The sequence below is a fragment of the Dama dama genome, chromosome 4 (assembly GCF_033118175.1).
Source record: "Dama dama isolate Ldn47 chromosome 4, ASM3311817v1, whole genome shotgun sequence".
Taxonomy (NCBI): Eukaryota; Metazoa; Chordata; class Mammalia; order Artiodactyla; family Cervidae; genus Dama; species Dama dama.
Genome location: NC_083684.1, coordinates 52,293,310 through 52,311,605, shown reverse-complemented (window position 1 = coordinate 52,311,605; position 18,296 = coordinate 52,293,310). Strand labels below are relative to the sequence as shown.

The following is an 18,296-nucleotide window of genomic DNA, read 5'->3' as shown; positions in this document are numbered from 1 at the left end:
CGTCTCTCTCTCTGGACTACATCTCCCAGAGGCCTCTAGGCCTGGTGCTCCCTCCCGCGAGAAGCAGACCTTCTCCTGAGGAGTGGGCGGGTTTTTCTGGCGGGTAGGGGCAAACAGCCTCTGGGTGCTGTGGGAGCTGCTGGGCTCTTATTTGTTTCAAGTACAGTGGAGCGGTGCTGACCAGACAGACCTGAGGAATCGTAGGTGAGATGGATTGGAGCTGGGCGTGTCTGGAACCACCGGTCTCAACGGGAGCCAGCCAGCTTGGAAGGGGAGATTGTGAGGAGTGTGTGTCTGATTGTGATTGTGTCTCTGTGTCTGTGTGACCCTGTACCAAACTGTAAAGGCGGGGAGGCGGGCTTGATTTGCAGTTATAATGGTGCATGTGTGATGGGGTTTAACTTTGTGACTGGGTGTGGCACTGTTTGTGAGTGTGAAGTTCTTTGACTGCGGTTGCAAAGCTGTGTATCCACTTTGTGTGTGTGTGTGTTTATGAACATTTGCTGAGTGGTGGGCGTGGGGTGGCTTAACTGTGAGATTTCTAATATTTCCCCTTGGGGGTGTGTTTGTGATATTATTGGTGGGTAGGATGCGTCTGAATTTGTTGTCATTGTGTCCCCATGATAGGTGTCACCTGGGGGTGCCTTTGACTGCGATCGTGACTGACTGCCTCCAGGGTGTATATGATTGAGTGGCCCTCTGGGGTGCCTGAGTGCCCCGTGGTATGAGTGAGTTTGTATGATTATATATCCATATAGCACTGTAGGTGTGAGACACCTTTGTCTGTGTCTTTGTGACTCCAACGCTCTGTTCCCAGGAGTTGGAGCCCAGGGGCAGAGTCTGCCCAGAACTGCAAATGACCCTGCGCTTCTGTTCTGCTGGTATTGAGCAGGACGCACAAGCCTTTTCTGGGCTAATATCTGTAGGTGGTAGATTGACTTGGACTCCCAGAAGAACCTGATTTTTCCTGACTCCTTTCTCCCTCCCCAGCTCTGCTCTACTTGCACAGTCTTCCAGAGTGGAGTAAAGAATGCCTGTTGAACATCCACAAGGCACCTGCAAGGTAGCTTATCATTTCCCCTTGTTTCCCAAAATCCTCTTTTCTTTGTCAAGATATGACTTGCTTTCCTTCTCTTGAAAATTTCTTGCCTGTCAGGTGACCTGATCCATGGAATTTTTTTTCCTTTGAGAAATGTGATTTGCTGTAAACCCCAATCCACACACATTCTTTTCCTAATTTGTCAAATGATTTTTCTTTAAGCTGTCTTAAAAAATCTTTTTATTATAAAAGTGAAATTATCTTTAATTACAAACATACAGCTATCCTCAATGAAGAAAACTAAATTTCCAGTTAAAACCAATGCTACCTTTTTGACAGTTTCTCCCCAGTATGTTTTATGTACACATATAAAATATGGTTTTTATTTTATTTTATCTATTTATTTTTTTTAATTTTATTTTTCTTAAATGTGGTTTTTAAAATTGAATTTATTCCGTATTTATCATTTGTAGCATACATTTTAACATAAAATTATATTTAAGTATTGAGAGGGTAACAGGCAGGAAGGCTAGGGTCCCCCAAGCAGAGGAAATAGACTGCAAATGTCAGACCTTTTTTTTCCTTCTCTATATAAAATTAAAAGCAGGTTTCTTTTAAAATTCTGTGTTTCCATGACACCTGTTTCCACCTGAACTTAACTTTTCTCAAACCTTGAGCTAACCAATGTGTTTTTCTTATGGAAATGTTTTTCTTAAGCTATGTTAATGAACTATGTATTTACCTTAGATTGTCTTTTTTCAAGTTGGTTCCACCTAAGACTCAAAACTAATAGTGGCTCAACAAACCAGTATGTTTTACTCATGGAAATGTTCTTTTAAGCTATGTTAATGAGACTATGTATTTGCTTGGAAACCTGCCTTTCTTCAAGATCCATGTCAATCATTTTATGGCCTGGGATGACTCACCCTGTGCCAATGCTATCTCAAAAATGCATGTTGTGGATGAATGGCCTGCCACTCTCAGAGTTTTGAGACATTTTCTTTATCTAATTAGCAGCTTGCTAATATGGAGAAGGAAATGGCAACCCACTCCAGTATTGCCTGGAGAATTCCATGGACTGAGGAGCCTGGTGGGCTACAGTTCATGGGGTCCCAAAGAGTCGGACTGGGCGACTTCTTTCACTTTCAATAGGTATATAAGGGGGCACTCTCTCTGCCCCCTTCCGATGTCTATGTCAAAAGCTTTCTCTATCTGTTTTATACTTTAATAAAACTTTATTACACAAAAGCTCTGAGCGATCAAGCCTTGTCACTGGTCCTGGATCAAATTCCTCTCCTCCAGAGGCCAAGAATCCCAGCATCATTCACGGCTCATAGCAACAACCTTTCATCTTCGGGGCTCTTCAAGTTTGGGACCTATGGAACAGTACACAGTAACAGCGTAGATCACAAATCTCTGGAAAGTCTATGATCCAACAGATTAGGTTAATAGTTCTAATTCTCAGGAAGTTATGAAATGGTCAAAGAGACTGGAAAGTTTGACTGAGAAAGGAAAGTTTGGTTCACACACTTCATCCATCCCTGGCTGCTCCCCTGGAGGAGACGTTGGGTGCTTCTTGACATTAGCAGGTTGGTATAATCCCCCAATAGGGTTTCTGCCATAAGCTGTGTGAGGTCACTGTGGAACTTCAGATTAGGACACAGCTCTTGGTTCGCACATGTGTGTCTCTTTCAATCAGTCACACACACAAGCACACCATAGAGTTAGTAAAGTACAGCAGAAAACGTGTTTGCTAGGAAAACAAAGAACTAGAGCTCCAAGCATCCTTATCTTGTCCTGAAGAATCCCGGACGAGCCCCCAAGATGTCAAACATTTGACATGAATCTTGAAAAAAGGCAGGTTTCCAAGCAAATACATAGTCTCATTAACACAGCTTAAGAGAACATTTCCATGAGTAAAACATACTGATTTGTTGAGCCATTATAGGTTCTGAGTCTTAGGTGTAACCAACTTGAAGGAAGACAGAGTCTAATGTAAATACATAGTTCATTAAACATAGCTTAAGCAAAACATTTCCATAATAAAAACACATTGGTTAGCTCAAGGTTTCAGAAAAGTTAAGCTCAGGTGGAACCAGGTGTCATCATGGCAACACAGAATTTTAAAAGAAACCTTTTAATTTTGTATAAAGAAGGAAAAAAAACATCTGACACGTGTAGTCTATATCCTCCACTTGGGGGCCCCTAGCCTTCCTGCCTGTTACCCTCTCAGTATCTTCCCACATAATTTAATATTTGAAACATTTTTAGAGGTGCATATTTATTTGAATGCCTATGTCTTCATTCTTTCAAATTATATATAGAAATGGCATTTAACACCCATTTGTGCAAATAATTATAGAGACCCATGTAAGGAATCAAGAAAAAGAATACAGCCATCTGTAAAGCAGCCTCTGATGTACCCCTCCACAGTCATAAACAGTTATGCCCTTCTGGTGATAACCACTGTGATCATTTCTTTGTCTTTCACTTAGAGCTTTGATATGAATTCCAAAATCACATAAGTTAGTTTTTGTCCATTTTCTATCTTTGTATGAAGAGACATCCTTTTATGTTTTTTCATTAAAAATATTTGTGAGCTTCATTTGTATTTCCCATAACTATAGTTCATTTTTTCCACTGCTCTATACATACTGTCTCATTGTATAATAGTATTGATTTAATAATCTGTTCTATTCTTCATGGATGATTGACTTGCTTACAGTTTTTGAGTGTTATAACCAATGTGACTGAATGTTTCGTGCAGATATTTTGGGACATGTGTGCTTCTATTTCTTTAATATGTAATAAAATTGTAATTCAGTTGTTGAGGGCTAGGGTTTGTACAGCTTCAGTTTTACTGGACAATGCCAAACTGGTCTCTAAAGATACTGTGCAAGTTTTTTTACTTGTATCAGCAGTTACAAAGGTTCCTTTTGTTTATAGTCATGTCAGCCCTTGGCATTGTCACACTTTAAAACTTTTGCCAATTAAATATCTAGTATTATCACATTTCATTGATATGCCTGTATTATCAGTGAAATTGAACACCAGTTCTTGCCCACCCGTATACTTAGTCGCTCAGTCATGTCCAACTCTTTGCAAGCCCATGAACTGTAGCCCACCAGGCTCCTCTGTCCATGGGATTCTCCAGGCAAGAATACTGGAGTGGGATGCCTTTCCCTTCTCTAAAGGATCTTCCTGACCCAGGGATCTAACCCAGGTCTCCTGCACTGCAGGCAGATTCTTTATTGTATGAGCTACAGGAGATATCCCCTTTTGCAAAATATTTGTTCAGGTATTTTGCCAATTTTTAATTGGGTTGTTTTTCTCTGACTGATTTATAGCAATTGAATATGTGTGTGTGTGTGTGTGTGTGTGTGTGTGTGTGTCTGTGTAATCTATATACATAATACATATATTATGTATCATCTGTATTTATTTTAGTTTGGGCTTCCCTTGTAGCTCAGTGGTAAAGAATTCACCTTCCAATGCAGGAGATGCAGGAGATGTGGGTTTGATCTCTGAGTCGGAAAGATTCCCTGAAGGAAGAAATGGCAACCCACTCCAGTATTTTTTCCGGGATAATCCCATGGACCGAGGAGCCTGACAGGCTACAGTCCATGGGGATGCAAAAGAGTTGGACATGACTGAAGTCACTGGGCGCACATGTGTGCATGCATATTTTAATTTACTGGCAGTTGCATATGTGACAAAAATTATCTTTTGCTTTGGCTTGGTTTTTCACTCTGATGCCTTCTGGTGAGTAGAGGTTTTGGATTTCAGTGTGATGAAATCTTTTTCAGTAGTTAGTGCTTTTTAAAGAAATTTTCTGCTACTTTGATGTAATGAAGATTTTCTTGTGTTTGCTTCTAAAAGCTCCCTAGGTTTTTGCCTTAACATTTCTGTCTTTACACTACCTGGAATTGATTAGTGTAGGGTAGGGATTCAATTTCATTTTATCCCCCACATGGGTATCCAGTTGCTCCAGTATCATTTATTGAAAAGTTCATCTTTTTTACACTGAGTTGCAGTGTCATTATAATTACAGAGGTGGTGCTAGTGGTAAAGAACCTGCCTGCCAGTGCAGGAGACATAAGAGATGTGGGTTCTATCCTTGGGTTGGGAAGATCCTCTGGAAGAGGGCATGGGAACTCACTCCAGTACTCTTTCCCTGGAGAAGTCCATGGACAAAGGAGCCTGGTGGGCTACAGTCCATAGGGTCGCAAAGAGTAGGACATGACTGAAGCAACTTAGCATACATTATGGCTACGTCTTGTTTCTGGACTTTATATTTTGTTCTATTGCTCTGTTTGTCTCCCCTCACAATACTATGCTATTAAGATAGCTGTTAAGTATTCACTGTGACTTTGGAATAATATTTGGAGCAAATCCTCTTACTTTCTTGTTCCTTAAGAATATCTTGGCTGTTTGTGTTCTTTTCCTATCCATATAAATTTTTGAAATAGCCTGGTTCCACTCAAACATCTTTTGGGATTTGATTGGATTGCACTGTATCTATAATCATGTGAGTATAAATTAGAGAAATCTTCTAATAATAACATTAACCTCTCAAATGATATTACGTCTTCTACATGTTTTTCAGCAATGTCTTGCTTATCTCCTAAAATAGTACTTCTCAAATAGGAAGAATTTAATCCATTGTATATAGTATTTCCCTTATGCCTTGACTGCCAGGAATTTGAGCACTTCACACATGATCAATTATAGCACATCTTAGCCAGAGTTTTGATATTGAGTACCTATGATGTATGACCTTTGTGTATGATTTATTTTTTTTCTTTTATTCTTAGCCTCTTCAAATACATTTTTGAAGTGAGGGATATAAAAATGAGATATAGACTTAGAATCAGATATGTATTGTTTAATATTTTTATTTTAATAACATCCGGGTCCAATCAAGTCTGCTGTGCATGGTTCCTTTTACTGTTCTCCCTATATTATATTTCTTTTTTCAATACCCTTCCCACTTCTCTTTCCCAATCTCCTCAAAACCAACCCCCTTCCACAACTATCCTCTATCAGTTAATTTCTGTCTTTGCCTCTTTGCCGTCTATTATCAATATCACTTTAGTTTAAATATAGACTCCATCAGAAAAAAAGAAACAAACCATCCCTCAAGGTTTTTTTTTACTTACACTAGTCTCTGTAACATGGTGTAAAAATTATGGGCTCTAGTGTCAAATGTGGTCTCTGATCTCAGCTACACCACCTGTGAGCTGTTTAACCTGTGATTGAGAGGTTCTCATTTTCAATGTTGAGAAGGAAAGTTGTGTAAAACACTTGGTTGTCATTCAGTTGCTAAGTCGTATCTGACTTTTTGCGACCCCGTGGACTGCGCCATGCCAGGCTTCCCTGTCTTCACCATCTCCCAGAGTTTGCTCAAACTCATATCCATTGAGTCAGTGATGCCAATGGTACACATCAGAAATTCAGTAAATATTAGCTTCCCTTTCCTTTATTTCCTATTCTTGGGATCTCTAAATCAATTATGGTATAAAGTGGTTGCCCAAAAGTCTTTGGGTAGGTCTTGAAGGATCTTTTTTTTTTATTGTTGAGGTTTAATCAACATATAACATTATATTTGTTTCAGGTATACAACGTAATGATTCAGGTTAGGAGCGCTGACTCTGCATTAAAAAATCTTCATATAACTTATAGTTGTTCCTCCATACCCATGGTTCTTTTGTATCTGCATTCTCAGATTTAATCCACCACAGATCCTATTCAGTTCAGTTCAGTTGCTCAGTCATGTCTGACTCTTTGCAACCCCATGGACTGCAGCACGCCAGGCCTCCCTGTCCATCACCAACTCCCGGAGTTTACTCAAACTCATGTCCATCGAATCGGTGATGCCATCCAACCATCTCATTCTCTGTCATCTCCTTCTCCTACCGCCTTCAATCTTTCCAGTCATCAAGGTCTTTTCCAATGAGTCAGTTCTTCGCATCAGGTGGCCAAAGTATTGGAGTTTCAGCTTCAGCATCAGTCCTCCCAATGAATATTCTGATTTCCTTTAGGATGGACTGATTGGCTCTCCTTGCAGTCCAAGGGACTCTGATCCTGTAGCACTGTAGTATTTACTACTGAAAAAAACAACACATATAAGTGGAACTAGTCAGTTCAGATCCATGCTATTCAAGGGTCAACTGTATTATAAAGTGATCACCACAGTGAGTCTAATATTCATCAGTATACATAGTGTAAAAATTGTGTTTTCTTATGACTTTTAAGATTTATTCTCTTAGCAATTTTCAAATATGCAGTACAGTATTATTAACTATATGCCATGCTATACATTGTATCACCAAGACTTATTTCATAACTGGAAGTTTGTATCTTTTGACTTCCTTTACCCATTCCACTCACCCCCGACCCCATCTCTGGTAACCAACAGTGTGTTCTCTATATCTATGAACTTGGTTTTTGTTTATTTGTTTAAATTCTACATATAAGTGAGCTCATACAGTATTTTTCTTTCTCTGTCCTCCTTACTTCACTTAGCATAATAGTGGTACATTACGTTGTGCATTGCTTACTTGTTATTAAACTATTTAAATAGTTTGTATTATCAATTTGAATTTTTTTTTTAATGTATTTATCTGGCTACATTGGGTCTCATTTGCAGCATGCAGGATCTTCATTGCATCATGCAGGATCTTTTCTTGCAGCACACAGACTCTCCAGTTGCAGCTTGTGGTGTCCAGTTGTGGTATGTGGGCTCAGTAGTTCAGCAGTTGCAGCATATGGGCTCTTTAGTTGTGGTGTATGGGCTCCAGAGCACTTGGTAGTTGCGGCATGTGGACTTAATTGCTACACAGCATGTGAGATCTTAGTTCCCTGACCAGGGATTGAATCCAAGTCCCCTGCACTACAAGGTGGAATCTTAACCACTGGACCACCAGGGAAGTCCCTATCTATTTGAATTTTTAAAATTTATGTCTCTGTGCTTTACTTGTGCCATGTTTTGATCATTTCTTTTTTTTTTAATCTTTGAATACCTGCTCAAATATATCACTATTCTGAAGATAGCTGTATTTGCTATTGCTTTCATTACAAAAGAATATTTATTACAACAAATTTGAAAACTACAGAGAAGCACAAATAAGTAACAGAAGTTATCTGTAATCCTGTCAATTAAAGACAACTGCTGTCAATACTTAGAATTCTTTTCTAAATGTGATCACATTCTGGCTACTGACTTGTAACCCATCTTTATCATGCCAAAATACAATGTGAACAACTGATCATGTTGTTATACATTTATCTTTACCATGAGTTGTAATGGCTTCATCATGTTACCATTTTACCCAGCTCCCTTTTTTAAACATGGTTTACTTACAAATTATTGCCATTATAAACAATGAGCAGCTCTTAGGCTGAATGCTAGTGTTTTCCTTTTTAAATTTTATTTTTAGTTAAATTATTATTATACATGTAACTAATAATTTTGTTATAAAAAATTTTGTGTTATGAAGAGGTTCATATCCATGTACTACAATCCACAATCCTAGGAACCTACCCAGGTTCGTCACTACAAATGGTGACTGCAGCCAAGAAATTAAAAGACGCTTGCTCCTTGGAAGAAAAGCTATGACCAACCTATATAGCATATTAAAAAGCAGAGACATTAGCCAACAAAAGTCCGTCTAGTCAAAGCTATGGTTTTTCCAGTAGTCATGTATGGATGTGAGAGTTGGACTATAAAGAAAGCTGAGCGCCAAAGAACTGATGCTTTTGAATTGTGGTGTTGGAGAAGACTCTTGAGAGTCCCTTGGACTGCAAGGAGATCCAACCAGTCAATCTTAAAGGAAATCAGTCCTGAATATTCATTTGAAGGACTGATGCTGAAGCTGAAACTCCAATACTTTGGCCACCTGATGTGAAGAACTGACCCATTGGAAAAGACCCTGATGCTGGGAAAGATTGAAGTCAGGAGGAGAAGGGGATGACAGAGGATGAGATTGTTGGATGGCATCACCAACTCGATGGATGTGAGTTTGAGTAAACTCCTTGAGTTGGTGATGGACAGGGAAGCCTGGTGTGCTGCAGTCCATGGGGTCACAAAGAGTCAGACACGACTGAGAGACTTAACTGAGGTATCTACCCAAAGTACCCAAAGGTAGCTGCTGTTATCAATTAATTATTTATCCTATTAAAAAATGCATATACATGGGTAATTCCTTTGTGGTCCAGTCATTAGGACTCTAAAGTTCCTAACCACTGCAGGGCATCTAGGTTGATCCCTGGTTGAGGAACTAAGATCCCACATGCCTCAGGGCATGTACCCCCCCAAAAGGCATACACATGTAAATGTGTATGTGGTACTGTTTTTCATTGAAAAATATGTCTGTATAAAAAGAATTATAAGTACATCCTGCAAAATGTGGAAAGTAACTGCACTATAAGATTGGTCCAAGGATTGAGTTGGTTCATGTAAAACCCTTAAAACAGGGCCTAATCACTTACTTTGTGTCATTTAGTAGTTAGGAAACCTATGACAAACCTAGACAGCTTATTAAAAAGATACATCACTTTGCCAACAAAAGTCCATAAAGTCAAAGCTATGGTTTTTCCAGTAGTCATGTACAGATATGAGAGTTGGACCATAAGGTAGGCTAAGTGCCAAAGAACTGATGCTTTAGGACTGTGGTGCTAAAGAAGACTCATGAGAGTTCCTTGGATTGGACTGCAAGTAGATCAAACCAGTCAATCCTTGAGGACATCAACCCTGAATATTCATTGAAAGGACAGATGCTGAAGCTGAAACTCCAATACTCTGGCCACCTGATGTGAAGAGCTGACTCATTGGTAAAGACCCTGATGTTGGGAAAGAGTGAAGGCAACAGGAGAAGGGGGCAGCAGAGGATGAGATGGCTAGATAGCATCATCAACTCAGTGGACATGAATCTGAGCAAACTCCAGGAGATGGTGGAGGACAGAGGAGCCTGGATTGCTACAGTCCATGGGGTCGCAAAGAGTCAGACAAAACTTAGTGACTAAACAACAACAGTTATTGTACTGTTATGATGCTTACTTTTTTATTCTTTGTGGAGAATTGTTCATTTAAGTATAGAGCTCACTTTGATTACTTCATGTAAGGCCATATTTTATAATACTGTGGTATGTTTAATGATTTTATAGTTTTTAGAGATTTAGATTTTATATAGCTAAATCACTGTGGCAAACATTGCTCCAGTGAACATCTATGTACATGTCTTCTCTAAGGTATATACTAATAGTGAAATTATGGAGATAAAAAGTATGCATACTTTGTGTGATCTGTGTGCTCAGTTGTGTCTGACTCTCTGCGACCCCATGGACTGCAGCCCTCCAGGTTCCTCTGTCCATGGGGATTCTCCAGGCAAGAATACTGGAGTCGGTTGCCATGCCCTCCTCCAGGGGATCTTCCCAACCCAGGGATCGAACCCAGGTTTCCCACATTGCAGGCAGATTCTTTACAGACTGAACCACCTGGGAAGCCCATACTTTAGCCCAGGGAACACATACTTTAGACTTCAGTAAACATCTCCAAGTTAAACTTCACAGTGACTTATTCACTTCACAGTATACCCTTTGTCAGCCCTGTTTTTCCACTGCCATTTAGGTTACTTTTGTCTCCATAAGGCAGAAAGACACAATTGCAACAAATAGAATAGAGGGTTAATTATTTCATTTAATTTAAGCTGGTTATTCTTAACTTTTGTTACTCCTGTCTGGGTCCCACCTCTAGCAATTCTGATTTAACTGGTTTGGGATAGAGCTTGGAAATCATCAATTTTAAAAGATCACCAGGTGGAGAAGGAAATAGCAACTCACTCTAGTATTCTTGCCTGGGAATTCCCACGGACAGAGGAGCCTGGCGGGCTATGGTCCATGGAGTTGCAAGAGTCAGACACGACTTAGAGACTAAACCACCACCACAGCAGAAACCAGCAAACCCACACACTGTAAACAATTATCCTCCAATTATCCAATAAAAAATTAAGATCACCAGGGATTTCCATGGTGGTCCAGTGGTTAAGAATCCACCTTCCAGTGCAGGAGACAGGTTTGATCCCTGGTCTGGGAAGATCCTGTATGCTGTGGAGCAACTAAGCCTGTGCCCACAACTACCAAGCCTGCACTCTAGGACCCACAAGCTGCAGCTACTGAGCTGTTGTGCTGCAACTACTGAAGCCCACTTGACAAGAGCCTCTGCTGCACAACAAGGGAAGTCACTGCAATGAGAAGCCTATGCATTGCAACTAGAGAGTAGCCCTTGCTCAGCGCAACTAGGGAAAGCTGGCATACAGCAACAAAGACCCAGTGCAGCCAAAAAATAAATTAAAAAAAATTTAAATAAAAGATCATCAGATAATTCTAGTGTGCTGCCACAGTTGACAATGATTTAAGGTCATACAAGATGACTAGACAAACGTTAAGATTTGATTGGTCTGGAGTGGGGTTCAAGTTTTAGAATATTTTTTTAAAGCTATCCAGTTGATTCTAATAGCAATCAGAATTCATAACCACTGGCTTAGACAAAAGATGACTCATTTTCTGGAGCTTATGGAAAAAAATTCTTGTAGCAAAGTAAGAGAGGGATGATGTTGAAGGAGGCAATCAGTAATATCTGTCATACCTGTGCTCTTGCCAGGAGTTAACATTATGAAACTATCATTGTTTGGTCATTTTAGTGGTGTTCTGGGACAATACCTAAAGGAAATGGCATACATATATGTTTAAATCTCCATGTTCTTTTCAAAAGCAAGGTTTGGGTTTTCTGAATCTTACGTATTTTAACATTTTTATATTCTGTTTTTATCTTCATTAATTTTTTCCTGGTTTTTTTTTTTTTTTTTTAGTTTCTTGCAGTGTTGAATTCAAATCAAACTCCTTTTTAAAGGAGTTTAATGTTATTAAATCTTATTTTGAGGGGGGTAGTTTTCCTGTGTCCAGGTTTTTTATATGTATTACTTTCCTTTTCACTTTATTTCTAGGTATTTTATATTTCTATTTAGGCTCACATTTAACATGAGAATTACTTAGGACTGTGTCTTACTTTGTTTGGATAACTTAAATTTTGATTAATTTAAATCTTTATTCAACTTGCAGAAAAGTTACAAGAATAATACAAAGGATTCTTGGGTACTCTTTGCTCAGAATCACCAGTAGTTTACATTTTGTTCCATTTGTATTATCATTCCTGTGTGCATTTGCAGTTGTTCTCTGTCTCTATATATGCATGCACGCACACTCACAAATATACAATACACACATTTTATCTGAACTATTTAAGAATAAATTGTAGAATTTGCCCCTTTACCCTTAAACACTTCACTGTGTTATTTCCTAGGGACAAGAGTATTCTCTTACATAATCATAATATAGTCACTAAAATAAGAGATTTTAACAACAGTGCATTACTGTCAATATACAAATTTTTTTCTAGTCCCAATAATATTCTTTGTAGCAGTTCATCCTACCCTCATCCCTCACCCTCTCTCCCTGATTCACTGTGCGGGATCACACATTGAATTTACTTATCATGTCTCTCTCTAGTCTTTAACCTGGAAGATTAAAGATGTCGGCATTTCATGATGTCGACATTTTTGAAGAGGATAGGCAGTTTATTTTGTAAAATGTCACTTAATTAGGATTTGTCTTATGGCTCCTCATAAGTACATTCAGGTTATGAATTTTGTGGCAGGAATACCACAAAAGTGATTGTTTCCTTCTCAGGACATCATAGAAGGGAGTATGTGATATTGACTTGTCCCATGTTAACTTTGATGACTGGTTATGGTGGTATCTACTATGTGTCTTCACTGTAAAGGTAGTAGTTATCTCTTTGTAATTAACAGCTAATTAATTTATAATTAATAGCAGAGAGATACATTGAAACTATGTAAATACCTCATCACCAAACTTTTACCCACAACTTTTAGCATCCATTGATGTGTGGGATCCTTTATCCATTATTGACTGGCTCCTTTATTACTATGATGTTTTCAAGATGGTAGAATTTTAAAATCTCCATGATTTTGTCTGTATTAATTATTTGGTATTTGACTGTGAAGGAGAGCATTCCCTTATCCCTTACTTATTTATTCATTTGTTACATCAGTATGTACTTGTAGATTTTCATTTACTCAGTGTGTTATGTGATCCATTACCATTTATTTTGATACTCAAATTGTCCCAGATTTGGTCAGTGGGGGTCTATTCATGCTGGCTTCTGTGTACTTTTGACTTTCCCCATGATTCTTTGAGCATTTCCTCTCTTTCTGGCCCAGGATGTTACAGGCTTATTTCTAATTACTCTCCTAGCTCCAGCTTGAAGTAAACAATTTCTCTAAACAGAATGGTTTCTTGCTGTAAAGAATATTTAGAAACCAAGATCTGGGTGATAGGACTACAGTATTAAGTCTGGTCTTAATCCTGTCCCAGATTTGTATCTCCCTTCTCCAGTAGTTAAAAACCTAACTCTCACTGTCCTCATTATATTTACTAATTTGTTCAATTCTATAATATAACAAAAATAGTTTTAGATTTCCTAACCTATACTATAGTAACTATCAAACCTACTAAGTGGATCTCAGTATCTGTTTATAGTTCTCTTTGTCTTCAGAATAAGGGTACATAGTTAAAATACTTCTGTGTTAAAATTTATTTGAATTCATTTTTTTAATCCCCTCCTTCAGTGTGGCTGTGTTATTCATTCGACATACTTTTAGGTTCATTTGTTCCTGTTTGTAATCTGTTTGATTTTTTTAATTAATTTTAACACATTCTTGTTGATTTGATTATATGAACATGGTTCCAGTTAGAGCAGTATCACTCTGCTCCTATGACCCTTGATTTAGTGAATATTATGTGCTTGATTGTGTCCCCTCTTCCCTAATTCATATGTTGAAGCTCTGACTCCCCAGTGAGGGCTGCATGCATGTATGCTAAGTCACTTCAGTCGTGTCTGACCCTTTGCAACCCTATGGACTATAGCCCATCAGGCTCCTCTGTACATGGGATTTTCCAAGCAAGAACACTGGAGTAGGTTGCCATACCCTCCTCCAGGGGATCTTCCCAACCTAGGAATCAAACCTATGTCTTACATCTCCTGCATTGGCAGTCTGGTTCTTTACCACTGGTGCCACCTGAGATATGTTTATATATATGTCCTGCCACCAAGTGGAGAAGGGAATGGCAACGCACTCCAGTACTCTTGCCTGGAAAATCCCACGGATGGAGGAACCTGGTAGGCTACAGTCCCTGGGGTCGTGAAGAGTCGGACACGACTGAGCGACTTCAATTTCACTTTTCACTTTCATGCGTTGGAGAAGGAAATGGCAACCCATTGCAGTGCTCTTGCCTGGAGAATCCTGGGGATGGAGGAGCCTGGTGGGTTGCCGTCTATGGCATCATACAGAGTTGGACACGACTGAAGTGACTTAGCAGCAGCAGCTTACCACCAAGACATATTTAGACCTAATCTAAACAAGCTTGTTGTTTGAGTAATGCAGGAAAAGACTGGAGCTGAAATATTTTTACCTCTGGGGACTTGAGTTGTTTATTTGTTCAAGGTCTTAATTGATGTATGAATCCTTTTCCAGGTCTCCTTTAGGTCTTCCAAAATAATAGCTACCAAACACGGTGGCATTATTTTATACAACTGTGTAAATACCTTATATGTGATTTCAGAATCATTTCAATAATGATTGGTGTTCAGAGAACTCATCCTTGTAATTTTCCAAAAGTATCCCATTACCTCCTATCTTATTCCTTTTCTGGGACTTTAGAACTACACTCTCAATTACTTGGCTGTGGCCTTTGCAAATCCCCTTTATTGTTCTCCCAACATTAGCCTCATAGACTTCCTAAGTAAACATGGATTTTATCAAATGGCATAAACAAACTATATTCTAACCACAAAAGAATCTTTCCTCTTTATTGCTAATTCCAGACTTATTCAGTTCATTAATCTTTCATCAAGATGCTGCTATATCTAAGTAACTTTCTCTTCTGTCTCCTTGAGGGATGCAATTTATGACCATCTATCTTAGAATTTTCCTTCCTAGTATAGTTACTTAAAGCTCTCAACAACCCTCAGAAATGAGTGAAATGACAATTATGCTCATTTTAAAATGTATATGACACTAGTTTTATCCTCTAATAAAATTGGGATAGGGCCTGGACATATTTATAATTATTGAGCTCCCTACTTCTTTAGGGTATTTTTATCTACATCACTATTTAGGAATGATTGACTTAATCTGTTTTCCTAAATAAGTCTTTCACCTTCTAGTGTTTCTTCTCATTCTGTTTCCTTATCTGTTTGTCAAAGTGTCCAGTCATAAATGAGAACTATATAAGCCATTTACTTTTTATGAAAATGAGTTTAAGTCTTTTCATATCTATTATAAAAGCTTAATTCTCCCAGAACACACACACAAAAAGTGAATGTTTTTATATTTTCTTTCAGACTGTGAATCAAGGTTGAGACCAAGAATTATTTCTGAAAAAGGATATTTATGGAATAGAATCATCCTGGTGGGAGATAATGGAAAGACTTATAAAAAACAGCATTGAGTACTCACGTTTCAGAGGTGATTGGGAATGTAAAAGCCAGTTTGAGAGAAAACAGGAATCTCAGGAAGGACATTTCAGTCAAATGATATTTACTCCTGAAGACATGCCCACTTTCAATACCCAGCATCAGAGAATTCATACTGATGAGAAACTCCTTGAATGTAAGGAATGTGGGAAGGATTTTAGTTTTGTATCAGTCCTTATTCGACATCAGCGAATTCATACTGGTGAGAAACCTTATGAATGTAAAGAATGTGGCAAGGCCTTTGGTAGTGGTGCAAATCTTGCTTACCATCAAAGAATTCATACTGGTGAAAAACCTTATGAATGTAATGAATGTGGGAAGGCCTTTGGTAGTGGCTCAAACCTTACTCACCATCAGCGAATTCACACTGGTGAGAAACCATATGAATGTAAGGAATGTGGGAAAGCCTTTAGTTTTGGATCAGGCCTTATTCGACATCAGATAATTCACAGTGGTGAAAAGCCTTATGAGTGTAAGGTATGTGGGAAGTCCTTTAGTTTTGAATCAGCCCTTACTCGGCATCACAGAATCCACACAGGCGAGAAACCTTATGAATGTAAGGACTGTGGAAAAGCCTTTGGCAGTGGTTCCAACCTTACTCAGCATCGAAGAGTTCACACTGGTGAGAAACCTTATGAATGTAAAGGATGTGGAATGGCCTTTAGTAGTGGTTCAGCCCTAACTCGGCATCAGAGAATTCATACCGGTGAGAAACCATATATATGTAATGAATGTGGGAAGGCATTTAGTTTTGGATCAGCCCTTACTCGACATCAAAGAATTCACACTGGTGAGAAACCTTATGTGTGTAAGGAATGTGGGAAGGCTTTCAATAGTGGCTCGGATCTCACTCAACATCAGAGAATTCACACTGGTGAGAAACCTTATGAGTGTAAGGAATGTGAGAAAGCCTTTAGAAGTGGTTCAAAACTTATTCAGCATCAAAGAATGCACACTGGTGAGAAACCCTATGAGTGTAAGGAATGTGGGAAGGCCTTTAGTAGTGGTTCAGACCTCACTCAACATCAGAGAATTCATACTGGTGAGAAACCTTATGAATGTAAGGAATGTGGGAAGGCTTTCAGTAGTGGCTCAAAACTTATCCAACACCAGTTAATTCACACTGGTGAAAAACCCTATGAATGCAGAGAATGTAGAAAGTCCTTTAGTAGTGGCTCAGCTCTTAATCGGCACCAGAGAATACACACTGGTCAGAAACCCTATGAATGTAAGGAATGTGGGAAGACTTTTGGTCCTGGCTCAACCCTTACTCAGCATCAGAGAATGCATACTGCTGAGAAACTTTATGAATGTAAGGGATGTGGGAAAGCTTTGGGGAGGGATTCAGAAATTCAACAACATAAGAAAAATCATGCTGGTGAGAAGCTCTGTGATTTGGAAACTCCATAAAGTTGGAATTATATAGTTAAGGAAGCATACAATAAGAAAATTCATACTAGTGAGAATCCCCACAAATGTAATTAAAGTATATATATCTTACTTATACTTTACCAGTTAGTCAGTCTGAGAAAATTCATACAGAAAAAAAAATTTTTTAACCAATCTGAATAAAATATTTGAAGATTTTCATCTAAATTCATTCCTTCACTATTTTTAGAAAATTCACACTTGTGAATATTAAAAATTAAAAAATCTTTTATTGTATATTGCCTTCATTTTAAACATTAGAATTTATTCAGGGGCTAATTTTGCTACTTTCTTTTTAATGTTCTTATTTTTGTGTGTATTATACAGAATTACTGATCCATTTCAAAATTATTTTAAATTATTATTGAGGGTCTAAATTTACCCTTTTTCTTTCTCCCCCATTTCTCATACTAATATCATTTATTCAATAACCATATCTATTTTTATATTTTTATTGTTGTTTGATAGTATATTTTTATACATATAAAGCTTAAATATCACTTCAGTATTTGTTTTCAAATTTGCATATCTGTGTTTGTATCTGTTTTTCACCCTGTTTGTGTTAAGTTATGGTTACTTTTACATATCCTTTAATGTCTTATGGATATGTACTTTTTGTTTTAGAAGGTTGTTTTATTTTTCTTTTATAAACTTTATACTGTTATTTTTGCAGAACAATTTTCCTACATAAAAATGTAGATATGAGTTAAAAATAGATATAGTTATCTGTAATCTTACCAGTCATAGATAATCAATGTCAAATTTTTGAAGCAAATCCTTTAAGATTATATGTGACATTGCTTTTGAAAGAAGTGTGATCATGCTATAACCAGCTTTTAATATTCTTTCTCTGTAAATATATTGTTACAATTCCACTGGCATTAAAGTACTTACCTGTTTTTATCAAATCCTTATTTTTGTCAAATACAGAAAAAATTTTTCATCATAAAGCGTTACTTTGTTGGCTCCTTTTGAATGTGTCTACTTTATTTGTTGTTCATTTTAAAGATAATGTGTGGATCTCTTCTGCTTTACATTATTTATACATCATCTGTAAAATCTTACTTCCCTTTGGCTAACATCCCTGAACTTAGTTACTTCCCCAGCATTAACTAACTTGCTTATTCTTCCAGATCCTTTTATGTGCATATGTGATGTGTTTATGGTACTGTGAGCATAATTAGTGTGGTTCTGAAGCAAACTGTGGGGATTCTA

At 38.0% G+C, this 18,296-nt stretch overlaps 1 protein-coding gene across 1 annotated transcript in view; it reads left to right on the top strand.

Moving 5' to 3' along the window:
* The window catches only part of ZFP30 (ZFP30 zinc finger protein), a 70,902-nt gene extending 52,606 nt beyond the window's left edge, over nt 1-18,296 (top strand). Inside the window, 1 exon segment of the mRNA XM_061139179.1 lies at nt 15,753-18,296. Coding sequence (XP_060995162.1) covers nt 15,753-17,063 — 1,311 coding nt within the window. The 3' untranslated portion in view covers nt 17,064-18,296.